Genomic DNA, 26,762 nt, shown 5'->3' on the forward strand with positions numbered 1-26,762 from the left:
CTGTGCCAGAAAGCCTCCAAGAGCAAAACTAAGGGGAGGCGTCAGAGTAGATGGCCAGCAGAGCAGGAGCTGGAGGTGTCTCTAAAGTCAATCTTTAGTAATTTCCCTGCTATGGCCTGAAACCACATCACTAACAAAGTTTGTGCTATATACCCCTATAAGCCAGGGGCATTTTATAGACCACCTGGAGCAAGGGCCACCTTCTGCACCTCCTCCAGCACATGCCTCTTGTGACACAAATGCACATAAGAAGTCACCAGCTGCAAGCCCAGAACTCTTGCTCCCCAACATTTTGCTCTTTGAATTCCTTGTTACTCACCAAACACTTAATCAGAGACAAGCAGCTCTTCAAGTGCCTGGTCTCCTACCTTTCATTCCCCTACTTTTATCCATAGATAGTTTAGACAGTACAGTTGTCAAATGAGCTCGCTGGGCCCCAGACAGCTCAGCAGCTGTGGGGACAAGCCACCCCTTGTGGGTGGCCACTCTCTTGCAGCCCTGGCAGACCACATACCACACCTCTGAAAGGGGTGGGAGGGAAGGAGACCAAGAGCGACTTAGTGTACCAAAGCCGCCTGCATTTTCAGTTTGTATGTTGATTTTCAGAGCTGCCCTCTAATTACAGTTTTAGGCTGTATATCATTGGGATTTTTATTTGACACAGCAACATGCACTAGCCTCGAGTGGATCTAGTCCTACCACTTTGTTCACAAGTCCCTGTTTGTGCATGCGTGCAAACTTGGCATTTGCTTTGTCTATTAATTGCAAGGACACAGAAGCTACGGCTGTGCTAAGAAATTTTTACTGGAGTTTAGAGAACATCAAGTAATCCCCAGAAACCAATAAAATGGCTTTCCCCCAAACTAGCCATTTCAGAGTCCAATTAAACTAGGTTCTGAATTCATCAAGTAAATGAACCCCTTCCTAACATGCTCCATAAAACAAGGCATGCTGCAGAGTATAGCGCTGCCCTTTCTGCAGAGCTTAAAAAAACAAATAAACCCCCAAAACAGACTAAAGCATTTTTAATTCTCTAGAAAAAATAATATCATAGCATATGAACTAGCATTTTTTTCCTCTTCTAAGTCACCCTGTGTAGCATAAATATGAGCCTGCATGTTCCTGACTTCCCGTGATTCCATTGCTCTTTCCTGAGCTGTTTTGCTTATGTGATTTGTTTCTAGTCACATGAGCTTGCTACCACGCTCTGTTGACACAGCCATAATCATGGGAACAGCAATCATTTTCTACTGATTTTGGAAGCACAACACCTTCACTTCAACCCTCCGAAGGTCCCTTCCATTGCCACCCCACGGCTGCTGAGAGGTGAGTGGAAGTACTGAGCAGCCCCACATCAAAAGTCAGCACAGAAAACAGCAGGAAGACATTTTGCATTCTGCTGCAAATGTCCCATCAGGAAAAAACATGAAGAAAAATGACTGTCTAAGCAGAGGAATTAGGTTCTCCTCTGCACATTGCAATCCTGCATCACATTCATGACCCTCGGGAACCCACTGAGCCTTTGGGAACGGGAGAGCCAGGCAGGTAACATTCATTGGAGAAAATATGTCTACCCATAGTTTGCAATGTCCTTGAATGTTTTTGTTTCCAGCCCATTTCTGACACCCACAAGTAGCCCAAACGACATTTACTGGGACTGAATTGCCAGCTCCGTGCTGGTCTCCCAGTTGAACTGGAGGCAGCAGGTTTCCAGCCAGCAGCAGCCCTTTGCTCTGTAGCTGACTGGGTTCAACTCTGCATTGCCTGTATCAGAAAGCTGTGAAGAAGCACCTCGTAGAAGTTATGTTTCTCGGAGCTGAAGTTCCAGAGCTATTTCTCAGACCAAGTATTGAAAAACTATGCTCCAAGTATTATGCTCCTCTTAAAGTGTGCTAGGCTTTTCCAGAAACGAGGGCAGACACATACAGAGAAGAAGGAATGACAGCACTCATCACCTCTGTCAAATCTGCTCGCTAAGCTTCCTTCATGCTACCTCATATTAGCGCCTTCCAGCATCACTCTAAATGAGGGCTCCTCACCAAAACGGACGTAAGAAGGTTCTGCAGTGGATTAAGGGACTCAGTCACCACCAGAAATCAACTGAGCAGTATGCCAAGGAAATGAGCTGTGCAGGACATCTAGGCTAAAATCCACTCTAAACTTACAGTAATTAAAAGACATCCTCTTCCACAGTACACAACAGACCAAGTCCTCAGAAGGGTCCTTTTCCGTACCATTCAAAGGAGTCTGGGCTATAAAGTATCACCTCCTTTGAGAAACAACCAGCCCAGGGTGGGAGCATGGCACGGTTAAGACAAGATCCACAAATATCTGTTACTGTGGTCATGTCCCAGGTTGTCCATAGATACCTCCAGGAAACACATCTGTACAATTTGAGGTATCTCTTGCAATAGGGTCAAACCCAGCATTTATACAAAACACGAGCTACCAAAATGGGTGCCAGGACTCTCAAGTAAAGGGGATTGGTCTCTGCCTGTAAAATATTTCTCATTTTGATTTAGAAAAGACCACTGTTTATCAAAACTGACCATAAAATATATTCTGCCATTGCTAAAAAGGATCTTACCCCCCCCCCCGCCCCGACAGAACAGGGTTTATTCCCCCACCTACAGATAGATAATTTGCAATGCGAATGCAAACCCGAGAAAAACTATGAAAGCAAGCATTTTCTACAGCATTTCACAAAACACACGGGAGCAAAGTTCAGAGCTTGATTATGTACATGTTAATCTGATAAAAATAAAACCTGTGTCCTGTCAACAAACTTGGAGTGTCATTGCCAGAGGTACGGACTGGGAGTCACCCTGGCCACGCACAGCATGTCAGAAGAAATATGCTCTGAAGGGCACACACTTAAAAAAGCTTTCAGCCTGAGTCAGGATTGTGTTTAAGGGATTCAGCACCTTCTTTGAAGAAAATGTACTTTAATGATGATGCCTATAAGTCATTTAGGAACTAATAAAAATATCTTGCAGAGGAGGACCGCTGATATACGCATCACTGTTACAAAGCTGGGATAAAGCCTATGATGAAGTCAGCCCCATAATTAGGATAACTTTCAAATACCGAAAATATAAATCAAATACAAGAGGCTTCCCTTGAAACACCACGAAACTGCTCCCTGAAGCACCACAGGCTGATTATCTTTTTTTAATCCAACTGAAAAAAACTCTGTACTTGCTTCAGATAGTTATTCTCACCTCCCTGAAATAACTTCCACAAACACAATGTGACCAAGCGACGGTCTCTCTAACCCCACACGGGACCCTGCCACAGTCACTGAGAGTGGACCACAAGCTAAATGGTACGAGTTGAAGCAGTTTGCAACGATATATGAGTGTAGACATATCTCTACTGGAGCCCAACAGGTTGAAGGGAAAGAACGACAAGGTAATAAAAGTGGCACGCAGGGTTTCGCTGGGGGGAGCCCCACGGTGCACAACACCCACCCATCACTCACCCGCGGGGAGAGGCTCTGCTGTCCCCACTACTCGCTCAGCACAGCCCCCCACCGTTTGTTGTGTTTGAGTATCACCACAAGTACCTTTGAAATGGCAGAAAGCAGGGCCCGTCCTCTCAGTCAAAGGGGAACCCGAGCCTTCATAGGCGGCAAACGCAGTCCTGGGGCTCTTCTGTGAATGGACATAAGACCCTTTTGAATGCCGCTCATTAGCGTTGTGGCTGGCATGAACTGTTCTTCTGTGCCCCAGCTGATGAACACAAGCACTGCTGCCAAGTCTGCTGATAAATAAAAAAGGATAGGAAAAGCCTTACGGTTTTTGAAAGGGGCAACAGAAACTCAGCGCTCAAGGCAGCAAACACAATTTGCAGTAACAAACAGATTCAAGTCCAAGAGCAGCTCAGTGGTGATATTCAGCCTGATTTTCCTCTTAAACATTTGCTTTTAACAGCAGAGAAATCGATAGCACTAAAGGCAACTAGAATCAAGCTGATGGGGAATGCTGCAAACTTCTCCAAACAGCCTTGCTCATTCGCTTCATTTATCACCTACAGCCCTCAGCTCTTCCAGCTCCAGGCATGCTCCCCTCCACCTCGGTTCTGCAAGCGGGACTAATTTTCATCAGAGACAAGGCAAGAGACTAATTACAGTACACATTTCATTTGTGAAGGGACCCCAGGGAGAGGAGGAGGGGAAAGATAGCTCTTTGCTTGCTCTGCCACCTAAACAGTTTGTATTTGTTAGTGTAGAAATAAGTATGATGACAGCAAACTGATGCCTAAGGAGCAATTCACCCATTAACCTAACATCCGCCACAGTTCACACCCACCACCATTTATATGCACCATTAATATTTATAAGGATGACGTGTCTCTTTGACAGGAACTTGTGCCTCCAACGACAACAGATGTTGTACCATTTATGAAAGAAACTACTCAAGCATTTCCAATGGACCTTGTCCATGCTCATCATGTCTTTATCCCGTGCTCTGATTATATTAGCCACGGAGAGCCGGGGTGACCTACTGGCTCAAGCCCAAGAACATGGATGGCAGCACACTTGCCTGGAGAGTCCTTAAAACTTTTCAGGGTTGCATTAGGTCTCTGTGGATGTTCTTCTGGAAGCCGGAGACCTTTCAAATGCACCTGATGGCTCAAACAGAAGCGTGTGAGGCATTACGTGGCAGACTCCCCCATCTCATGAGGATTTGCCCCTTACCTGGGCCTCCAAAACACATAGCAAGTGGCTGAGGCTGCAGGACTGTCTCCCACAGTTGCCGTTGCCACTGTCACCACAGCTGCATACATGACCTACAAAGAATTAAAACCTGTTATTATATGCTGCATTATAGTGCTCTACGCACGGACTTGCAGGAAAACACATGCAGCAAGACACTGATCCCATTATCTCTGCTAAAACCATGCTGCTTCTCGGCTAAACTGTAATTTATGTGTGTGGGCACCAGCCTCTGGCAGGACAGAGCGCCCTGTTTTAGCAAAGGTTAAACTCCCACCCTCCATGCAGGTGAAGCAGTGCCTGTACACCTCCCCATCAGCAGACAGCAGGACGGGTTTAACCTGGAAAGAACGACATGGCTAAGTCGATGGGTTTACCGAAATCTCCTTCAGGAACCACCATGCATGGGCAAGCACTGAGATATAAGACAAGGTATCTAAGGAACATTTTCTTTTACTAGATTGCAGTTGACATTTCCATTAAAATGCATGAGGTTATCATGAACCGCTTCACCTGATGTGGCGGAGCTTGTTTAAAGTGGCACAAAAATGTCACATTATCCCTGTGGGCTAGAGCACATAGCCTGCAGTGACTTCTTCCTCCAGAATGGCAGCTCTAGTAATGCCCTGATATTTATGGCACATACATTTTTAATGTCCAGCACAAACGGCTCCAGCATTTGTCAACTCATTTGACCTGCAGCTTTTCAAAGAAAATATAAAAAGACATGCTGCAGAGCAAGAGCTAGCAATGTGTAAAATACCTTGCCATCAGCACCCACCAAATCAGAACAGAAATTGGATGTTATAGCCATGGCTGACTCTCTCTGGCCATCCTTTGCTAGCTCGCTGCTGGAGTCTCCTCTTCTTGTGCATCCAGAAGTCCTCACCCTGTGCTGCGGCTCCTCACTGCTCCAAAACATGCAGATCTGAGGCTTGTGAGAAATCATTGCTGTGCAGCAGCCATCAGCATTTCATCACCCAAGTCCTGACGCATCTGAACCACGACTGAGGTGAATTTGGGAGCTCCTTCACTTCACGTTTTCCTAGATTAACACTGCAGCATCTCCAACCTACGTTAGCTCTGAAACACATCTGATACAAACAACTGCAGTAAAAAGGCCTGACAGATTTGGGGACTGTGCCTGCAGCCACAGTGGTGCAATCTTTCTTGTGTAAATCAGCAGAATTTAGACCAGTATAAAAGCCACCGTTTGAGCATCTCTGCTTAACGACAAAAATGTTATGTAGCTGGCCCGGCCTAAACAGCATTTCTGCTTAGTCTGCGTTAATGGTACCAATGACGAGAATGAGCCAGTTTCCACATTGCGTTACACAGAGCGTTGGGCGCGTCAGAAGCAGAAGGACAGATTTAGTCATCCAAGCCCAGGTACATCCCACTCTGTCCTGCCTGATGCAATAAAATATGTCACCTACAGAGCAAACTCTTCGCCAAAATCCAAGCATCGTTGCTTTAAAATACAAGGAAGAAACGTAATGGAAGCACCTTCCTGAAAACAAAATCTCCTGTCCATTGCGATACAAAAAGCAGAGTGGTCTGAGCTTAGGTCTCCAGCCAAGATATCCCATGTGCCGGCTTTATCTCTGATTCCAGCTGCCCTGTGATGGCCGTGAGAAGATGGTGCTGAACATCTCTTTCCCTGTTTGCTCTTTTATCAGACACGGATTAGCATATTGTGGGCATGGATGTTTATATGGCACTTTGAAGATGAAAAGCGGCATTAGTAATAGTGGGACTGACTAAGAGCTATCCCGGCCTTTCTCAGCGCATGTGCCATTACCCACTGGACCACACGGACAAGTCACACCCCAACCTACAGACGCGGATCAATGAGAAGTAAGAGAGCTGGGGGTCCCGGGGCTCTCTGTGCACACCAGCTCACGCCGGACCTCTCAGCAAGGAAAACCTCAGCACTGCCAAAACCAGAGGGTCTTCCCTGGAGGTTTTAATGGAAAAACGAACAGGGGTATGCTGGAGCAAGAGGGGAGCCATGCCGGACACGTACAGGGAGGCAAGCGTGCGGCTCCGCGCCGGCGATGCCAATTCAAGTGGGGGACGCGTCTCCCGTTTCCCCGGGCAGTAAAAATATGACATGCATTAGTGAGGAGAATAAAAGGAGAGAAACAAAGGAGCGGGAGCGAACACCTGTCGCTCTCCTCCGGGACGAGCCCTAATGCTTTTATTTGCCTCGGTCTGCTGGGGGAACTGCAGCTGCCAACTGTCATCAGCATCAAGTTACCCGCACAAAGCTGGCCTGCCCGGCTCTTTCAGCCAGGGGAGGCGGAGGGCTGCGACGCACCCAGGGACGGCACCGAGCATTCAAGGCGCAGCTCCCCGTGGCCGCCAGGCAGGCGAGCAGCCCCCCCGAATTGGGAAAGGGCTGCGCACCCCCGTCTCGGCCAACTACCGAAGAACGGCCGCGGTGCTAATGCGGCACCGCTACACAGCCTGAAACGAGCCTGTCGTCCCGGGCAGGCACCCAAAGCCCGCCCGGGCGCGAGAAGGCCCAAGGTTAAAAGCCTCCCCATCCATTGGGGTGGGACAGGACACAAGGAGCGGACCCCTCGTCAGCTGCGCACGCTCAGTCCCCGCTGGTTTCCTCCTCAGGGATGGATTGGCCTCCTTCACACCCAGGCTGCTGCTCGTGCCCGGCCGTCCCTGCCCGCAGCCCTAACCACAGCGGCAGCCGGCGGCGAGCGGCATTGGTGGCCTCCAGCCTCTCCCCGGCTGGTGAACGGCAACCCCCGCGCAGGAAGGCTTTGAACACGTAGATGGCGGAGGGCTGGGGTCTTTGGGGGCGGTTCGCTTGGAGGTGACTGATGTGCCTCAGAGCTTCGAGGCCGCAGCGGGAGCTGCCGCCCGGGCCCTGCCGGCCTCCGCGCTGCTGCCGCCCGAGCCCTGCCGGCCTCCGCGCCGCTGCCCAGGCCGTGACAAGCCCCGGCGAGCGAGGGGCCGCGCCGGCACCGGGCCGGGCCAACAATGCCGGCAGGGGCCGGCGGGCAGCGCGGCGGCCGACGGCAACCACAGGCTCGGCGGCGCGCGGCCGGCCCCGCCCCGGCGCAGACAAAGCGCCCGCCTGCCATTGGTCCGTTCGGCCAACGCTCCGGCGGCTGCCCGCGCGGCGCGGCCAATGGGCTCATTGACATGCAAATCGGAGGATATAAGTAGGGCGGCGCGGGGCGGGGAGCGGGACGGAGCGGAGGGGCGCAGAGCTGGTCCGCCGGGCCGCGCCATGGCGCCCTCCTTCCGGCCCGGCAAGGGCCGCCCGCCGCGGGGGGACGGGGACGGCGCGGAGGCCAGGGCCGACAGGAAGGTGAGCGACAGGGGCGCCGCGCCGGGCGGGCGGGGCCGGGCGGGCGGCGGGCTGACGGCGCTGTTGTCCCCGCAGACGAGGAAGCCGCTGGTGGAGAAGAAGCGCCGGGCGCGGATCAACGAGAGCCTGCAGGAGCTGCGGCTGCTGCTGGCCGACAGCGAGGTGAGGCGGCGGGGCGGGGGCCGGGGCGAGCGGCGGGGCCCGGGGCCGTGCTGACGGCCGCGGCGCCCCGGGTCAGTTTCAGGCGAAGCTGGAGAACGCGGAGGTGCTGGAGCTGACGGTGCGGCGGGTGCAGGCCGTGCTGGAGCGCCGCTCCCTCGGTGAGTGCCGGCGGGGCGGCGGCGGCGGGGGGCCGGCCTGGCCCGGCCCGCGCCTCACCCCGCTCCCCTCTCTGTCTCCCGCGGCGCAGAGGGCGGGCGGCTGCACCGCGAAGCCAGCGAGCGCTTCGCCGCCGGCTACATCCAGTGCATGCACGAGGTGCACACCTTCGTCTCCAGCTGCCCCGGCATCGACGCCACCACGGCCGCCGAGCTGCTCAACCACCTGCTGGAGTCCATGCCCCTCAACGAGGGCGGCTTCCCGGACTTGATCGCGGACGTTTTGGCAGATCCCGCCCTCGGCCCCTGGCCTGGTGGCGAGGCGCTGGCCCCGGCGGCCGAGGCCGCCCTGGGCCCGGCTGTCCCCGCCTCGGCACCCTCGCCCTCCCCCAGCGAAGAGACCTGCTCCGACTCGGACGAGGCAGAGGCCGAGCCGGGCCAGACCTCCACCGACGGACTGGACGCTTCCAGGACGCACGGCCTGCCTTCGCCTAGCTTACCCAAATCCATGTGGAGACCCTGGTAACGGAGGAGCGCGCAGGAGTCGACGCAGACCTACCTAGCGGGGAGAGCAGCCGGGCCCCGTGCTCCCCTGCGGCCCTCTGAGCAGTGCGTGCATGTGTGCGGCTGGCATCGCTGCGTTTCGGGACTGCATCAATGGCACTCTTATGCTGTCACGCCCTGACAGGCTAATAGCTAAATGTGTTAACATTTCATCCGTGTGTATGTGCGTGTGTGTGTGTGGCATTTTGTAACTTCAGGGGTTGTTTTTGGGAGGTTGGGGAGGGGATGGGGGGGAGGAGGGAGTTGGCTTTTAGTAGCAAAGCTCTTTGGTGGGTACACAGCAGTTATTTTATAACCCTGTCTCTTTCTCTTGGCCCTTATAAGTGGCCCAAATATCACTACCTTTTTCTCTTAAGAAAAAGCCCTTGTGCATTTTAAATCATGACGGTTAACTCCATGAGAAGCTCAGATAAGTCTGCATGCACGGTTTTTAAGTGTTCTAGTGATAGCAAAGATCCCTGAAAGGGGTTGGTGTGGTTAGCATCTGTACTTGGTAGCTGTCTAGAGTCTCGCCTTCAGTGAAGGAAGAGAAAACTAGAAACCTGTTGGAATTAGATTAACATTTAAAAGGTATTGGTGGCAGGGTGCCTTTTAGAAATGAGTGTCTTTATGCACATTTTGCTTTTAGCACATTTGAGTTCATTGTGACTTTATGTATATTAGGGTGTCAAATGTTTTTTATTTTTAATCTTTAATAAAAAAAATACCGAATTCACAACTGATTGCATGTATTGTAGAGTGTGATGCACTTCTAACCGGTTTAAAAAATTAAAAATACACTTCCCTATTGTTAACTATTAACAAAAGTATGTATATGTTGTGGAAACAATGCTGGTAATTAAGCACTTAATTCTTGTACTAAGCATTGTTAGCTCAAGTATTGGAATTCAAATGTTTCTTTTGTTTAATACTAGAAGACACTTAAGTTATTGCAGTGAGCAAGGTCATACTGGTCTAGGGTTGATCTTGGGCCACAGATTTCTGGGCTAGTTTATCTGGATGCCAGTCTCAAACCTACTCTACTTGATCTCCCATCTGAATGTGTTGCTCATACATTTAGAGTCCTAACTTCAGAAGTGCTAGGCAAATCCTGTCCTGGGGCATGACTTCACAGGGCTTTGGGCTTTTTTGTTTGTTTCATTTGTTTGGAGTGGTTTTGGTTTTTTTTTTGCTGTTGAATGCAAAGTTGAATAGAGTGTGCAATGGATTTGGAAAGTATTCTTTAAAACTAAAAAAAAAATGTTTCGGGGGGGACGACCCTCAGCATTCTTGTACATGAGGTTTGACACCTCCCCTGTTCCTACTTTTGGGAGATGCCAGATTATTTATGCTGTGATAATACCTTTCAGAGAGCTGTCATTGTAAAGAGAAAAACAAAAAGGATTGTAAAGTTGCTTAATACGTGGAAGTTCCCAAAGATAGAACAAGCAAGAAAGGAAGCAACCTAACTACCAAGGGACTAGACATGTAACTTTCTTTTGTTAACAACGCTATGGAGTAATAAAAATGGAAACTAAGATACTGGTAAGACCTCTCCTTTGTAATTTTCTTTAAATTACCTGAGGTGGGTGTTCTTATTCAGAGATGGCCGTCAGGTTTGTTTGGTTCTTCTCATCCCCTTTTGTGCTAAATTCCCTTTGAACTCGGGGGAGAAGGGCAAAAACCAGCTCAGCAGAGGGAGGTGAGAGCTTCTGTAGTGACCTTTCTGCTTTAGGGAGGGAGGTTAGCGTTTTGAAGTGAAAATGAAGGAGGAGCCTAGGACACTTGCACTAAAAGTAACACCCTACACACAAGATGACCTCTTGGGCTGAGCCTGCACCTCTCTAGCCCCAGCAGAAGGCCAGTTTCACTTTCTACAAAGCTACTTCCCTTAAGTATCACATAGTATTCGATACTTCACTCTCCACTTCTGCTTAATTAGCCTAGGTAATGATACCTCATACCTCACTGTAATCACCAAGGGCAGTTCACACATTACAAGACAGAGCCCCTTGCTTCTAACGTCCAGAAAACGCCCCTTTCTGTAAGGTGCTCTCAAGAGGGAGGTAAAGCCACAGCTCGTTTCCTTAACACGACAACAGCAGCCACAGCCCAGCCTGTGGCTCACAACAGCACGCACACACAGCAGCATTAGGCTACAGACACTTGCCTGAGCTGGCTGTCTTCGAGTGTGACATCCAGGGCCGTTCCTGGGCTGGCACAGCTGCTTCAACCCTGTCTGCTGCTGCAGGAACACCGGAGGCTGCTCAGCTTGGCTTCATTTCCATGAGATGAAAGACCCCCGGGTTAGGGCTCTTCTGTAACGCTCCTGTGAAAGCAAGTGCAAATCCTGACACTTCAGTGACAGAAACACAGCCAAGAGTCAACATAAAAGTGCCAGCTTTGGTTCAGCAGTGGATTTGGGGGGGATAGCAGCAGAGTCACCTCTGTTAAGCGGCATTGCAGACGTGCTCCTTAACTTTTCCTGTATTGGCCCTGGAGAATCGGAGCTGAAGCTGGCCCTCCCCATTTACCTGCTCCCATTCCCATTCCTGTGTGTATTGCTGCAAGTGCTGTTGCACTTCCCGCACCCGGGGTAACCCTCACAGGCTGGTGGGCCCACGCAGCTCCCTGCACAGCTGCCACGATGGCTGGAGACCTGGGCACATCCCATCCCCGCTGCTGCGGAAGGAAACACGCCGAGGGGCTGCGAGCTTGCTGGCCACGGCCGCCCGGCCAGCTGCTCTCCCGAGGCCGGGATGGTTAGGAAGAGCCACAGCAGGGGGATAACAGGCCTTTCCCCTGTGCGCTTCTCCGTCCTGTATTAGCTGAAAAGAAAAAGCCAGGTCAAAGCAGTCCGATTAGGAGTTTTTTAAAAAGTGTCAAAAGCATTTTAGAAATGTGTTAGCAATAAGGCTTTTTTTTTTTTTTTTTTTAAATCCACAAATTAGGTTCACAGAAAGTTTACATCCTCTGATTAGGTGTTGCTGGATTTCTCCATTTGCATTTCTGTACCTTACTGCAAAGGTGTCAGATCTGACACTTCCCTGACAAAGGCAGGAAGAGGTGAGCGTTTCGGGGTGGGACTGGGGAAGGGGCAGTGGGGGGGAAGGGAGGTTTCCAGCAGCTCTGATGAAAAACCAGTGAAGCCTTTTCAAGTCCTCCTTTATAGAAACTGCCTTTATTCTTTTCCATTCCAAAGTAATACAAACAGACTATCTGATCTGACAGCGCACCGCCTTGTAGAAGGAGAGAGGAGCAGCACACTAACAAGAGGGCTCTCTTTTGATATGCAGTTGAAGAATAAGAGAAAGAAGGGCTCGTTTTCCCCTCTCTTTGCACGTCAGCCACTCACACCTGTTGCAGGGGAAAACCGCTCCTTGTTAGATCAGGTCAGCTGGGAGGACTTGCCACGTTACGGTAAACTCTCCACAGGTAAAACCCCCAAGGAGCCACCCAGTCTTGGCATCTCCAGCTGTTGGAGCCCAGTTTTAGGATTTCCCAATTTATGGCCCCATCTCCAAGCATCAGCTATGTTCACACACGCGCACACACACACCAGCAGGTCTCCAGCCCTAACTATTCCTCCGCCCTACAGGGACATGGGTGCAGACACATGGGGTTTATGGACCTGGTGTTCAGCTTTTGAAACGCACCGAGACTTCTGCCCACCAGCCCTTCCTTCTCTCTGCTGATGAAAACAACTGGGCCGAACAGCATGGCCCCTGCTGAGTTTGGCCCACCAGCCACGGCTCAGGCCGTGCTCACCTGGACCACAGAAACACAAGCCAGTATGGATGGAACCTGGGAGGAGAACATCATCCTGCTCCACAGGTGGGCACAAAGGTTTGAACAAGGTCATGCAGGAAGCATATGGAAAACTCAAGGATCAAACCAATCCACCAATCTGGCTGGCTTAACCAGAAGCCTATCCTTCCTCTGCTTCCTAAGACATATTTTCATTTTCTTGCATGAGATCCCTGGTTCCAAGTTGCATTTATACTCTTTCTTACAGAGATTTCCTGAGCCCATAGTTATCTAAATGGATAGTGTCATGAAATTGTGCACTTTAAGCCTCCCAGGCTTCTGCATGAGCTGAGTTAAAGAAAAAGAAAAGGGGAAAAAATAGTCTCTCTCCTTCCATGGTATTTTTAGCTCCCTATACAACATTAGCATTTCATGATTGTTTTCAGCAAGTGCAATTCATTGCACTGCATTTTAAGAAGGTGAAAAAAAAAAGAAAAAATCAAAGCTGGTGCAGAAAACATTCAAACATGAAAATACACCTTACAGCAAAAGACTTTAAGCTTAATTTAGTTAAACAAAATGATGATTGAGGGTGATTTGATTAGTTATACTGCACATGTTATATTATACATATGTTACATCGCTCACTTACCAGCTGAGGAAGTCGTGGGTTCAAAAGGTCTTTTCATCCAATAAAGTAGAGCCTTAAATGCCAAGAGCTAGACAGTGGGTCCAAGCTGTTTGAAATGAGAAAGAAAAAGATTGAAATTAGACACTGGAAGAAGTCATGAATTTCCTTACTCTTAATGTCATCAGGTCAAGTGAGAAAGAGTACCTTTCCAGAAGCAAATAAAAGTTGCTTCGGTTACAGACAAAAACTACTTAGTAAAACAACAACATACAGGGAATTACATTAGCTGATCCCTTCTGGCCTTATATTTCTTAAGTATAAAATTACCTCAATTTGTGGTTTTTTAGTTTTCACATTGATCTCAGGCTAAAATATAGGTTGAAAGCATGGTGAGTAGTTTTTGTTTGCATCCAGGAAAGTGCAGACCTGGGGCATCTTCAAACACACATCTGCAGATAGCTTCAGGAATTGCCCAGATTCAGTTTCCCTCAGCTGAAGTCTGCAAAGACCCTAGCCCGTTTCAGTACAAAGCAAGCTAGCCCAATTTAAAATCACCACCAAAGAGGCACACTGTAAAAGTATCCTTCAAATGATGTGCCCGTTGAGGGGAAAAGGAAATTACTGGGCATCACCTGGAACCTGCATAGCCGCTCAGCTACGTGTTTCAAAATGGGTTTCAGCAGCCCGCCGTGGAAGCCTCACTGTGCTTTGGGGTTTGGACCATTCCTGACCGAGGGCACACTAGCAAAACTTTAGAATTTCAGTCTCCCTAAGCTGAGTTCACCAGACCCAACCTGCGCTAAGGAAAGTCACTATAAAACCCCTTCTACTGTCACCACGCAACAGCCTTTGCAACTGGTGTCCCACAGATTCGGGGCGGGGGGAACAGAAGAGACATCAACTCCGTTACTAGCCCCGTCAAACTTTTCCAACTCAGAGAGGTTGTCCCCAGCACCCACGTGCCTCACCGAGCCCTGAATCATGCAAGTTTCTAGTGAATTTGCCTCCTTTGGGCCTGCAAATGCTGGTTGGTGTGTATGACCGCCTTCATAAAACACGGGGGTCTTCGTTACTCACAGCTGATCCCCAACATGGGTGGTATCTACCTGCACATTGCCCCCTTCCAAAACAACATACAGAGATTCCTTTGCCGCTCCGCGGACCCTCAGCAGTTGCCTGCAGAGTACCAGGAGTCCGAGACTACACTACACGCACCTGAGCCTGTCCAGGTTCTTCCTATCCTTCACATGAGCGGATAAACCGGTCAGAAAACAAGTGTAATTGAATCCCCTCATGCAGGCAGAGGGAGTGCACAGCTTCTTACCAAATCTCCGCGGAGCAAATCTCGACTAAGTAGCTGCTACTCTCACAGCAGCTGCAAGCCTCCCACTCATTAACCCCTCCACTGAACCAGCAGTTTCTTAATAAAACAACACAAGTTTCCAGAGAAGTCCATGACAGCAACCTACAAGCAAGTGACTGGGAGCTTTGGGATGCCTGTATGGAGCGCCCAGAATGTCCTCTAGTTCCTGGAAAGCTTTGTATGAAGTGACACATAAATTGGAAGGCTCCTGAATCTGGAGCTGGTCTCAAAAAGGAGGTTATAAGACCCAAAGGGCACAATTACTCCTACAACACACCTTACGTGCCCCGTTCGCATGCACAGCAGCAGCTGCCCAGAGCCGCACTGTCATGCTGGGACAACCAACAGGTCTACGCAGCTGCTTTTCTGCTGCGGCGTGTTATCAGCAGCACTTGGCTGCCTAGCGGTGGCCACGCTGGCTGTCACAGCGCATGGCCAGTCGGGGTGACTCAGTAACAGCGGGACAGACTGCACTTCCAATTGCTGCAGGAAGCAGGAAAAATGATTCACATCCTTTCAACCAACGCTGAAGCAGAGCGTCGCTCCAAGGCTTGAAAACTCCAGTGACAAAGGGAGTCTTCAAAATACAATGCAAAAACCCAAGATCCTGATGCTCTGTGCTTATTTAGGAGTCTGTTCCCACCCCTGTTCCTTCCCAGAAGCACCACTCCTCTGAACCCCTTTTAGGGAAAAAAAAAAAATAAAAAAGAAAAAACCAAAAAACACCAACCAGATTCTTACCTCTCAGCTATTTGGTAGAAGGTCTATTGGCTGCATTTCCAGGGAGGACAAGTAGTAACATCTATCTGCTTGCTTTATCACCTTGGGATTTTTTTTTTTTATTTTAAAGTTTAAAAGATGCAACAAAAATATTATTATACTGATGTGCCAGTTGCTATAATGACAACCAATAACATTTTGCTCTTAGTTCTATAGTACAGTTCAGTTCTAGCAAGGCTTCACAAAGGGAGAAGTATTATCTCAGGGTTTTTTGAGGGGGAAAGAGGAGATAAAAAGAGAATTTGCCAACAACTTGCCTGTGTCTTTTGTGGGTTTATACAGTTACACACCAAAATACAGCTGTTATAATCAATCATTTTATAGCACAGATACAAGGGGAGAAATGCTGTGACAGAGCTGATGAAAAAGCTGTCTTATTTGCCAGAGAAAAAAGGAAAGTCGCAGGAGTGACTGCTGTTGAATGCAGCCAATGGTTTCTTGTGCTTCAATTTGTATTATACGTGAAATTCAAGTAAGTACACGCAAAGCAAGCAAAGGCTTCTCCGTTTCCTAGGACCAAGTCTGCTGCCGGACACTCCTCCCTCCATTCTCTATTCATGCAGTTTGGATTTAACTCCAGAATTACATTAATGAAGAACTGGTCACACATCTCTCAAGGGTAGGGTTTTTATTGCCTAACTGGCCAATTCAGCTGGAAAAACACACCTCCGAATTTATGTTCCGAAGTCTCCTATGACTAAAATATTATGAGACTCAGGTATTGGGTGAAACATTAAGGTTTTGCATGAATAGCAAGTGTTGATGTCTCTAGGGTGAATGACAGATGCATATGCTCTATCTTCTTGCTTTATTTGTTCACCCAAACAGGTTTTGTAAGTCCCATCCAACCCTGATCACTTCAGAGACGAGTTCTCCTTGGCCAGCCTAGCAAGGACCACTCGGACTCAGCCACACACATGCATGTAAAATTAATAGATGTAAATGACATAGGCCAGATGGGAAATTTAATACGCAAACAAACATAATCAGTGTCATGTAAAAGAAGTAGATCAGGAAAGAAAAAAGTTGCATGCATTCAAACACTGTTTGGTTTGGCTGTGAGTTTTTTGTTCTTCCCCTTTTGCTCCCAAATGGCATGCTTCCAAGCATACTGCCTGCCTGCTTTGGGAAAATGGATCCCCGCAGCGCTGGCAGTACCAAGGGAATTCTCAGGTATTACCTCCCTCCTTGAATACAGTGGATGCCACGCTAAGTACTTTTAAATCTTGTGTACACAAACAGGTGGACTCTTTAGTCTGGCAAACCTTCCGTTAGTTACTTTTACAATACAGCATATACAGACACTCACTACGTAGTCGTTCAACGCATTGAATCACCTGTAACAAACAGGTCCTTGCCACAAGAAAACACCGATGGTTGGCCAAGCAAGAAGTAAGGGATTTAGCTGGGGATCCCGGTTCGTTTCACCGCTTCTGGGAAAACCTATCGGTTTGTGGGGAAGTCTCCAGCTACGTGTGTTGCCTTCACCTTTCCTTCATTTCTTGTTGATGAGAAACCAAAACAAAACTGTTGCTCACAACACATGCCCCCTGAGAAATGTAGCAGAATCCTACAGCGTAATGGGGAGGATTCAGCTCTCTGGCCCAAATTAGAAGATTTTGACATCTCGTCCTTTCTGTTGCTGAAACGCATTGACGTTCAGCCTCGCTCCATCTCCTGTTAGAATCCCACTAATGGGCAGAGAAATTGGGACTGCTGGAAAATAGCGGGGGAGCCTACCTGGTACCACCAGTTTGTTTTCCGTAGTGCTTGTAACCATGGCATCTGAGCAGCGAGAAATAAAACACATGCACCTTCAAAAGCGGAAGGGCTTCCACTTCCCCTGTCCTTCCCCTGGAACAAAAGAGCATCATTTTTTACATGTTTTGTACTTACTGGTTTTGTTTTTAGCGAACATTTAATATTAAGAAGCTGTTCAGACAAACTTATTTTATACATTGCTCTGAATAAAGCCATAGATGGCTTCAAGTAGCTCAATTACTTCTTTGGGGTTTGGTTTTCAAAGACAAAAATCTGAAGTGTCTGGACACATAATTTTGATTTGACTCAGTTTCTAGGTGTTACCTTAGAGTTCAGATCTGTAGCGAGACTCTGAAAATTCGGGAATGTAGCTTAGCAGAGAACCCAGGTGAACGCAGCCCTTCGTGGGGTTGGGCTCTGCAGCTGTAGCTTCTTTTGCCAAAAGCTCTAAACATAACTTTTCTCTCTCCTCCTCAAATTTTTTTTTCTTCTTTTTGTCTAGACACAAGGCAATTCCAACCTTCCCTGTTTTGACAACTTTCTCATTTGTTATGGTCACAGCTCCTGGAGGCACACAGATTTAACCCTGTGCCTTCCTTTTGTGTTTGTATTTTAACAACTCCCCATCTCCATTCAAATGAACTGTTCCTAAAGGTCCAAATATCTACATGACTCCAGAGACATTCGTCTTTATCTCTTTCTCAAATTCTCCCTCTGACAAGGAACCGCTACATCTCACCCAGAGAAAGATAAAATTGTGTTTTACTGTTGATAAAACTATTTTTAAAAAGGTAGTGTTAAATGATTTCAAAGAAGAAGCAGTGTCCTTTGGAACTGTGTTATTATCCTCTTCCTCCAATTCTTTCACGAAAGTCACAAACCAGAGTGCAACAACCCAAATGTTTCCAGAGCAGCAAACTGTCACCTTCTATATATAGCCCAGGTGTCACAGTTCAACCCTAGTCTTATCTAACAGGCTTAGCGGTATGGCAACACACAATGCTTGGAAGGCTGTGGATACATTTAATCACAGCAATTTACTCACAGTAAGTTTTGGCAATCAGCTTCAAGTCGCTACTACTTGAGTTGATAAAGTCTGCGAAGTTTGGGGAAGGCTGTTAGCATCCATACTCCTGGGAACGCTCCTGCAGAACAAATAATACAGATTTCTCTCTCTCCTACCCTCCTCTCAATTGAAAAACAAATTTTATATCTGAAAGTTTTAAAAGTCTTCTTTGGAAATGCTTGAATAAGCAAGTTAGACTGTACAAATCAACTGGGTGATAAATACCATCTCCATTTATACTCACTTCTTAAAACACATTAGATCACACTGCTGCGCTTCCGGGACCTAATTTACTGCCGGCTCATTCAGACACATGGAGGATTTACATTACTGTGGCCAAGATATCCTGACCTTCCTCTGCATTACTTCAGTTTGTCCCCTCGGAAGGCACTGTGGGCAGCGCCACTGTTCAACAACTTCCTGAGCATCTGGACCCTTTGATCTTGTCAAATACATTCAAGAAGACTCTACCTGTAAAGCCACTGTTGTCAGTGTAATGAGTAAAAGTTAACACCACAAACTTCAGAGGTCTATGAATACTAAATTAGGTGACAAAGGCAGTCATATATCACTTCATCAAACTAATTCTGTCAGTAAGTGAAATTTGTAAAACCATTTACAGTATGCAGTCTGGTTCAATCGTTCTGCTGTGAAATCAATTCAAGACTATAAATGGTTTACTCAGATTAGGATATAGACATGTTTATTTTACTAATCTGTTAGCTAATAGACGATCAGACAAACTTTAAAAAAAAAAAAATTCACCAAACAGATTTTCCTCAAAAATCCAAACCAGAAATCCCTGAAAATTCTATTCTTTAAATTTAAGACTTAACCATCACCTCATAATGGCAGAGTACATACAGGGAAGGGATCGTAGGTGGACTGGTAGGAATAATAAAACAATGTTGTGCATAAGTGCTTTCATAATTAGGTCTTTATTGTTGATCTCATTTAAATTCACTGCTCATGTAACGCAAAGTAATTATTTTTAAGAGAATATTAAATACACTGCCTGACTACATCCAAAGCTTTAGGTGCCTTCATTCGAAGTAGTTTGGTAACCGTCTTTTTGTATACGCATAACTAAAGACAACGGAAGAAGAATTTCCTAGTTCTTTACATTATGTGGAAATCCTTCATTGTTGCCATGTGATTTCGGCAGTTACAAATTTCAACCCAATTCTGAAATATATACATTTATATTTGGATTTGTCTCTGAAAGGAGGGGAGGCAAAAGAGAACTTCAAGGCAACCAACGGCGAACAAAAGTCTTCCAGCCTTCAGCAGCGGGCAGGGAGGTGGAGTTTAGGGAGAGGTATGCATCTTCCTAGAAATCAGATCTGAGCAGAAGACGCTCCTCCCCATCCTCCCCTTCCCTCCGGCCCGCACAGAGCAGCTGGGACAAAGTCTTCACTACGCGCAGGCAGGCAGCAGCTCTCCAGAACACAAAAAAGGAGGGGCTTGTAAAGACAACTGCATATAGACACTGGAAATAACTCCCGATCGCCACATTCTTCACATTGTCACTTCTTTCTGCATTGTGTCACACCATAGGCTTTTTTAAATGCACAAATTACAATACTTAAGGTGCTGCTTTTGGCCCCAGGCTGGTAAGGGAGTCTCTGTACGAGGGCCTGAAGCACCCGCAGAGCAGCCCCGGAGCTTGTGGAGCTCAGTTCGAGGGCTGGGGTTGTACCAAGCCATCCACGCCACTCCGGGAGATCATCCTGAGCCAGAGTCCTTTCAGGTCATTCTTGGGTTTTCCAAGCCCTGATGCAGACACATGTTTTTCTTCAACTCCATTATCTCCTGAAGAGAGAATTTTTTTTTTTTTTTTTTTTTTTTTAGTAAATAAACCCCTCATTTAGCCCAAACAGGAAGAGAAACAATTCCAGCAGATAGCTATTACATTGCACAACAAAAGAATACAACAAAGTTCACTTAATTACCATCTGATACTAAAATATACTGGTTGGTGTAGTAAATTACACATGTTCTGTCGCTACAAGAGAAAAATAACAAGATGTTCTTTTATTTCTTAGAAACAAACCACATATTTTAGGACTCTAGAAGCAACAGTACCTCTGCATTGCAGCTATTGCTACTCCTAATTGCTTAGCACAAAAAAGCTGGTCTGCAATCCAATTAATCGTTTTCATCATAAACCTCTAGTTTTACCAAATTTAGAAATATAACTGAACCATGAAAAAACAGTTTTCCAAAATATGGGAAGACGGATTTGTCAGTATTCAAACTGAAATTCAAACTGAAAGTTAAGGGAGGTGGGAGAAGTTTATTAACACAAGCACAAGAAAAGCACTGAGCCCAATTTATGTATCGGCTTCAGTCTTTATATGCTCCAGTAATTTTGTATATGCTCCCAGCAAAACTGCAAACACTTAAAAGCTGGAGAGATGCAGTCAGCAGAAGCACAAGTCACAGCATACAGAACGGACAGATAGTTCAGATTAAATCATTAGTGTAAACGCCTGTGTACAACCCACACCACGGATGTGGCTCTTACCTGGGAAGTTGAAAGAACTGAGTCTGTCTCGCCAGGGCTCCGCGGAACTGAGCCGCTCCAGTCCCAGCGCTCATCGAAATCGGAGCAGAGGTAATCACAGGCCACCCAACCCTTCTTCTGCTTCCTACAGCTAAGAAAATTACAGATTAAAGCCAACTAGAGAAATGCATTTGCTAAATTTATCCAGCACTTCTATGATCGGGTTCCTAGGTTTTCTGGTTTCTAAGTTTGGTTTTCTTTTGTTTCCCCTATGTAAAAAGGCCACAGGAGATTTCAGCGGGAGTCAGCTACAGAAGGGAAAGCCGTAGACCTTACCTTAGACAAACAATGGCCAAATACATTTTTTTTAAAAAAAAAAGTACAGCCAATATTTTCTTGGACAGAAGTAGAATTTTTGAATTTGACAGTGCAACAGCAACACAAGCAGGTTACTTTTAGACTATTATAGCAATTTAAAGAGCATAATAAATTCGCTATATTCTGTCTTGCTGTATTAATACACAGACTACAGAGAGAGAAGTACACCTTGACAAATCCTGGAATATCAGGAAATTTTAATCCATCCTTAGATTTGTCTCCTTTTATCTGGTTAAAACAAATGAAGTGCAAAGCAGTATGGCCCTCTAAGGCTGATGGTGTAACTGCTCCCCCACCAAGCCACCTACCCCAGCTGCAGCAGGTGCTTGAGAACTGTCTCACTACTAATTTCCCCATTCTGTATTACACAGAAATCATTGTACCCCGCACGGGAAATGCATCACAGTTATGCCACAGCACCTGCTCATCTTGGTTAATCCAGTGTTGACAACAGTTGGGTTTTTTTGGGGTGGTTTTTGTTTGCTTGTTGTTTTTTTTTTTTCCCCTCACAGGTGTAAACATGTGTCCTGTGAGTAACACCAGAAGCAAAGGGCCTGCCGCCTGAACTGCTCCTTCATAGTGCCTCAGGACTTTGGACCTCTTTCACAGTGTGTGCTTCAGCTAAAAAGCATTTTCTTTATTAGTGAATGGCAAGTGTTTTTATACTTTCATATTGTCCACTAAGGTTAAACAGTATTCATGTGCTGCCACAGCAGCTTCTTTTTGTCTACAACTACTAGATATAATCCAGAGCCAGAAATACTGTAGAATGAAACCCCATCACACACACTGCTATTGCACATGAAGCCTGATGTACCTCAGACTTTTTTCAGCAGATGCCAAGAGAAATACCCATGATTCAGTTGTCTCAGTTGCTACCCAGTCTTACACTTCTTTTCCACTTAGGAAGCCTGGCAGAAGTTGGTTTTTGTGTTTGGTTTTTTTGTTTGTTTGTTTGAAGTTGCACCAGTGAAGCACAGTGACAAAGTTGTTATACACCTTGTGTACCACCCCTAAAAATACTGTCCTCTTCCACAGCCCCGAAGAAAAAGGAGCTGATGAGCTGTTCACTACCTCATTCAATAGATCAAATATATTTCTCAAGCGCCTAACCACTTGTGAGCAAGTAAACACTGGAATTTCTGGACAGTACACCTACAAAGGTTATTCTCCTTTTAAGTAATCCGTTTGTTACTTTGCCAAAGCACGCAACTCACTTCACCGTGTTCTTTGAGTCAGAGGCTTATCAATGCATTAGGTTCTTTCCACCCTTGCTAGAGAGACAAAAGAACGATCAAGGATCTTAATTCTCAGTAAGGAGAGCATTTTTTTTTCCTCCAAATTCATGACAGCTGTCAAATAGACTAAAATCTGATACTTTTCAGTAGTCTGTTTCCCTTTTCCAAGCAGAAAGTTTATATTTACATTGACTATCGTTGGGCCAACAGATCATCATTATGAATTTTCTCATCATCTTATTTGAAATTCAAGCCACAGATCTTTCCCTTTACACCAAGTAATGTCATAGCAAACTCAGTAGCCCCAAAATACAAGAAGCTGAATAGTGGAAAAACAGGGGTGGCAAAACTGCTAAATATAACGCAGGACACCAGTGACGCCTAGGGGCTGCTGAGGTGGCAGAAACTCCCTCTGACAAGAGACTGTTCGCAACAGTTCTGCAGTGTAAAGCAAGCCACTATCTTTGAGTGCTGACAGAGGCACATCACCAAGGAGGAGTACACGAATACCTGAAATCACATTTAACTCATACTCTTATTACATTTACGATTGCAAAAAATTACCAGAAGCAGAAATAACTGTGAAACATTACCTGGCAATTTATTGCATCAGCAGCACTTCAGTTCTCTCAGTGTTATATATCAATTATAAAAACTTACATCCAAATGCAAGCACAATACCTTCTCTACTGAGTTGCACAGATACCCTGTGTACGTGCATGACACTCAGATTTGTAGTTCTGTAAACTGCTTCATCAACATATCTCTCCTCTGCATTTTTAGCTAAGCAAGGAACCAAGGTGCTATTAGGACAAAAGTGTTTTCAGACTTCACATACACAGAACTACTCATGTATTTAGGTCAATTCAGACGACATCAAAGGGTCTTGGATGATGTGTCGAACAAGCATGCTTTTAAAATGCATGCCTCGGCAACAGAGTGCACAACACTACAAGTCTACCCTTGGTGCGAAGGCAATTCACCTGTGTGGTGAACTGTTTTGTGGTACAGAAACACCTTGATTTTGCAGCTCAGAGAAATATCTGGGTCCCTCATGACCAAACTAGGGTTTGCACTAGCTTGTTCTGTTATAAAAAAACACAAACCTCTCAAAACAGAGTCATGGAAAAAAAGACCTAATGAGGGTCTCATAACCTGAGTACCTCCTGAACTGGAGGGGCGGTCCAAAGCAGCATCCCACACCCACTAAACTACATCACTGCTCAGAATGAGAAAATAGAAACCTTCAAGTGTCCCCACTTTCTCCACTCATCAGTCTTCCATTTGACCGGTAAGCTTACAGGTCAGACAAGCTGGCAACAATTTTACTTCATGGCGGCAAGCCACAACTAACTTCATAGCTTGGAAGTTCTTCAGTCTGAAATACCAGTTCACATACTATCAATAATGCATATATTTTTGCTTCTTACATGGAGTAGAAGGCTCAAGGAACAAAAAGGCAACTAAAAATATATCTGTTTTATTTACCAGTTTTCTAAAAAGCAAAGTCATAAAAATTAGTCACAAGTGGCAAAACCAAAATATATTGCACAGTGTACAGAAAACATTGTTGACATGTTGACAAAGTGTCATCACAAAGAAATCATCTTACAACAGTTTGGAAAAATTACAGCTTCAGAATCTTATCTATAAATGGAGGCATGTAGATTTAAAGTTACAGGAAAATATTTTAATACCACCCTGTAAATGCAAACACTTTAAGGATGCAAGATTAAGTCCATAAGTAAAGCACATCCACAAAATGCTCTAAATATACTTTTCTCTTCCTTTCACTAAGTTACGGTTACAAGATGGTCATTGGGGAAAAAAAAAAAGAAATGAGAACAAATAACAATAATAATAATAAAAAAAACAGAAAAAAGCATGCTAAAACAAAGAAATTCAAAGTGGTTGAGAAGTCCCTGAAAATAATTTGTATAATTATGATGCACTCCTTTTATATAAAGCTTTTATTTTTCCCAAACCCTGGTCCAATTAAAACTATTTGTGTTTACATGTAAAAATGGAATATATTTAATATGTTGGTATAGCTGCACTGTTCCATTTATGATTAAAACATTTAATACATTGGACTTGAACACCAACATTTTAAAATTTCTCATTCAGTTTATATTTACATATATTTAAGTTTGACCTTGCTAAACTATTAAAGACAGGAATCAGATCTTGCTGGCTAGTGCTTCACACTACATTTAAGATACTTATTTTTTAAATTGTGATTCTACTTGTTTCACAAGTTCACACACACTGCTATCTGCAGAACCTGTCTCCAGTGCAAATTTCCTCATGACACTGTCCAATTAATAACTAATTACTTTACACAAATTATTTCTTCCACTAAGCAAATACCAGTCACTTTTGCGTGGTTTTGGTGGTGTCAGATCTAACTTCACATCCTCTTTGTATGCAAAGAGAAATATTTTTACAAAGAGAAATATTTTTATAGACTGAAAATAACCTTAAATTTCAGTGAATAGCAATGTTTTCCTAATAAAAAAAGGAAATGCTTTCCATGAAAAATATTTTAAGACAAACATATCAAAGTTAATTAAATTTCTCCATGTTTTTCACCCCAAGACCTACAGCTGACATCTAGAAATACTGCAACTAAATGTCCTTTAACTAACCAACATATTTAAGTTGCTCTTCTGTGTTCTCTTCCCACATCCAACATATATAAACAGCACAAGTACATGAAGTATACATATTCAAGTCAATACAATCTCAGAGGCATTAAAATTAAATCCTTGACAGCAAAGGATTCCAGCCACGCTAAATTTTAGATTATGCAATTCAAATATAGTGAAAGTCATCGCTATTCTCAAAATCACTTCTTTTTTTATAAGAACCATCTTCAAATGACAAGAAATGTCTAATCCTCTCTTGCCACATACAAGTTTGATGTTTGTTTAGCCACACAGGAAAAACTGATGGCCAACCTCCTGACAGAACAAATCAGAAAAAAAGGTTAAGCTTTTCTAATACCAAGCTTTGTCTAACAGTCACTGGAGCATACGCAGTCATCCTCTGTGGTCTTAGTTTTTAAAATCTTTATGCATAAAGATTTCTTGAGTATAAATTCTCAGAAATGATGCTTCAAGGTAATGAACAGTTCATAGTATTGCAGCGTCCATTTAAAGAAAAGACTACAAAGTTGTCAGCACTCATCTATATACTTTCTTACACATTCACATAATTATTTTAATCCAAGTCCGTCTTACAAAATTAGTTCAACGTTTCTCTTGGACAAAAAAAGGTTCCTACATTCAAAACTATAGGAAACAAAGAGGATGGGATCAACTGGTATGAGAAGGGCAAGTGTGAATTAATTTGCTTGAAGGTTATTTCTTCTACTATGCTGGACCACTTCAAACATTAAGAACAATGCTAAAGAGCCACTAAGCAAAATTGCTAGAACAATTTGTAACGCTGAATCATTACCAAAAGGAGTTTTGAAGAACCATATGTACGTAAGGGGATTTTCAGTACTCATTAACCCGCTCTACAAAAAACAATAGGCATCAATGAAAGTTCCTATAGTTTATAAAGAAATACTTGAGGCATGTAAGTGCAAAATATGAATCTTTCTTTTTTAAAGAAAACCTATACCATCTTCAACAATGTCCTTACTGGGAAGAGATTGCCACCATTTAAAAAGAGATTCATTCACAAATGACTCTTGTAGAGCAAGAAAAACACATTTGTTTTTATGAGCTGGATTCATCTTGCTGGATACAAGATTGAAACCATTATGGATCATCACTGTAGTTTTGAAGCAGCTTTGAAAACAACAGGCTCAAAGGCTATGTTTGTTCATTGACTTGACTCAGGGAAACCAAGTTGTTTTCCCCACTGTCTTCAATCATTTCATTAAGGTCCATTTCATGGATTTCTTCATCATATGATGTATAAAAATTGCTCTGTATATTGTCCTCACAAAAAATACATTCCTAAAAAGAAAATTATAGAAACACTCTTAAGTCAAAGAAAAAAAAAAAGCTTTTCCAAACAACAGTCCATTTGCATGCAATCCCTGCTTCCAAGGGAACCTTTACATCTGTGCTGCAACTACCAGATATATTCCACTCCCCAACTTTCCCACACACAATCATTTTATGACGTGTAGTAAATCAATACAAGTACTTGAGAACTCTACTGGAAGCAGTTATGTCATAGATCATTTATAATGCTGACATTTTACATGCACTTCCAATCACTCTTTCCTCCATTTGATTGCTAACGCTGCAATAATACGTTCATGTTAGTTGCAGTGCTTAAGAGACTGAAGCAGCTGTACGCTTACGCAAGTTGGATGCTATAGTATTAACACTGCAGTAACATTAACACCAGGATTAGGATT

General features: G+C 45.1%; 2 protein-coding genes and 1 long non-coding RNA gene across 15 annotated transcripts in view; 1 reads left to right on the forward strand and 2 right to left on the reverse strand.

Annotated features, from left to right (window-relative positions):
* Positions 1-7,933: 7,933 nt before the first annotated feature.
* Positions 7,934-10,449, forward strand: LOC142085791 (transcription cofactor HES-6-like). The gene is made up of 4 exons (XM_075158125.1): positions 7,934-8,051; positions 8,127-8,213; positions 8,290-8,371; positions 8,461-10,449. Exons 1-4 carry the CDS (start codon positions 7,971-7,973, stop codon positions 8,892-8,894), a joined length of 684 nt encoding a protein of 227 aa, XP_075014226.1. The 5' UTR covers positions 7,934-7,970; the 3' UTR covers positions 8,895-10,449.
* Positions 10,450-16,742: 6,293 nt separating this feature from the next.
* LOC142085794 (uncharacterized) lies at positions 16,743-18,774 on the reverse strand. Its single transcript, XR_012674823.1, has 3 exons — positions 18,504-18,774; positions 18,239-18,338; positions 16,743-17,286 (listed from the first exon to the last, which is right to left on the reverse strand). It is a non-coding gene; the product is annotated as an uncharacterized LOC142085794 (long non-coding RNA).
* Positions 18,775-23,845: 5,071 nt separating this feature from the next.
* Positions 23,846-26,762, reverse strand: part of PER2 (period circadian regulator 2) — a 52,877-nt gene continuing 49,960 nt past the window's right edge. For all 13 annotated transcript variants that reach the window (XM_075158136.1, XM_075158137.1, XM_075158133.1 and 10 more), the window contains one exon: positions 23,846-26,352. In XM_075158136.1, coding sequence (XP_075014237.1) covers positions 26,206-26,352 — 147 coding nt within the window. In that variant the 3' untranslated portion in view covers positions 23,846-26,205. The remainder of the gene's footprint in view (positions 26,353-26,762) is intronic.

This window comes from Calonectris borealis, chromosome 9 (genome assembly GCF_964195595.1).
Source record: "Calonectris borealis chromosome 9, bCalBor7.hap1.2, whole genome shotgun sequence".
In the NCBI taxonomy this organism is placed as follows: Eukaryota; Metazoa; Chordata; class Aves; order Procellariiformes; family Procellariidae; genus Calonectris; species Calonectris borealis.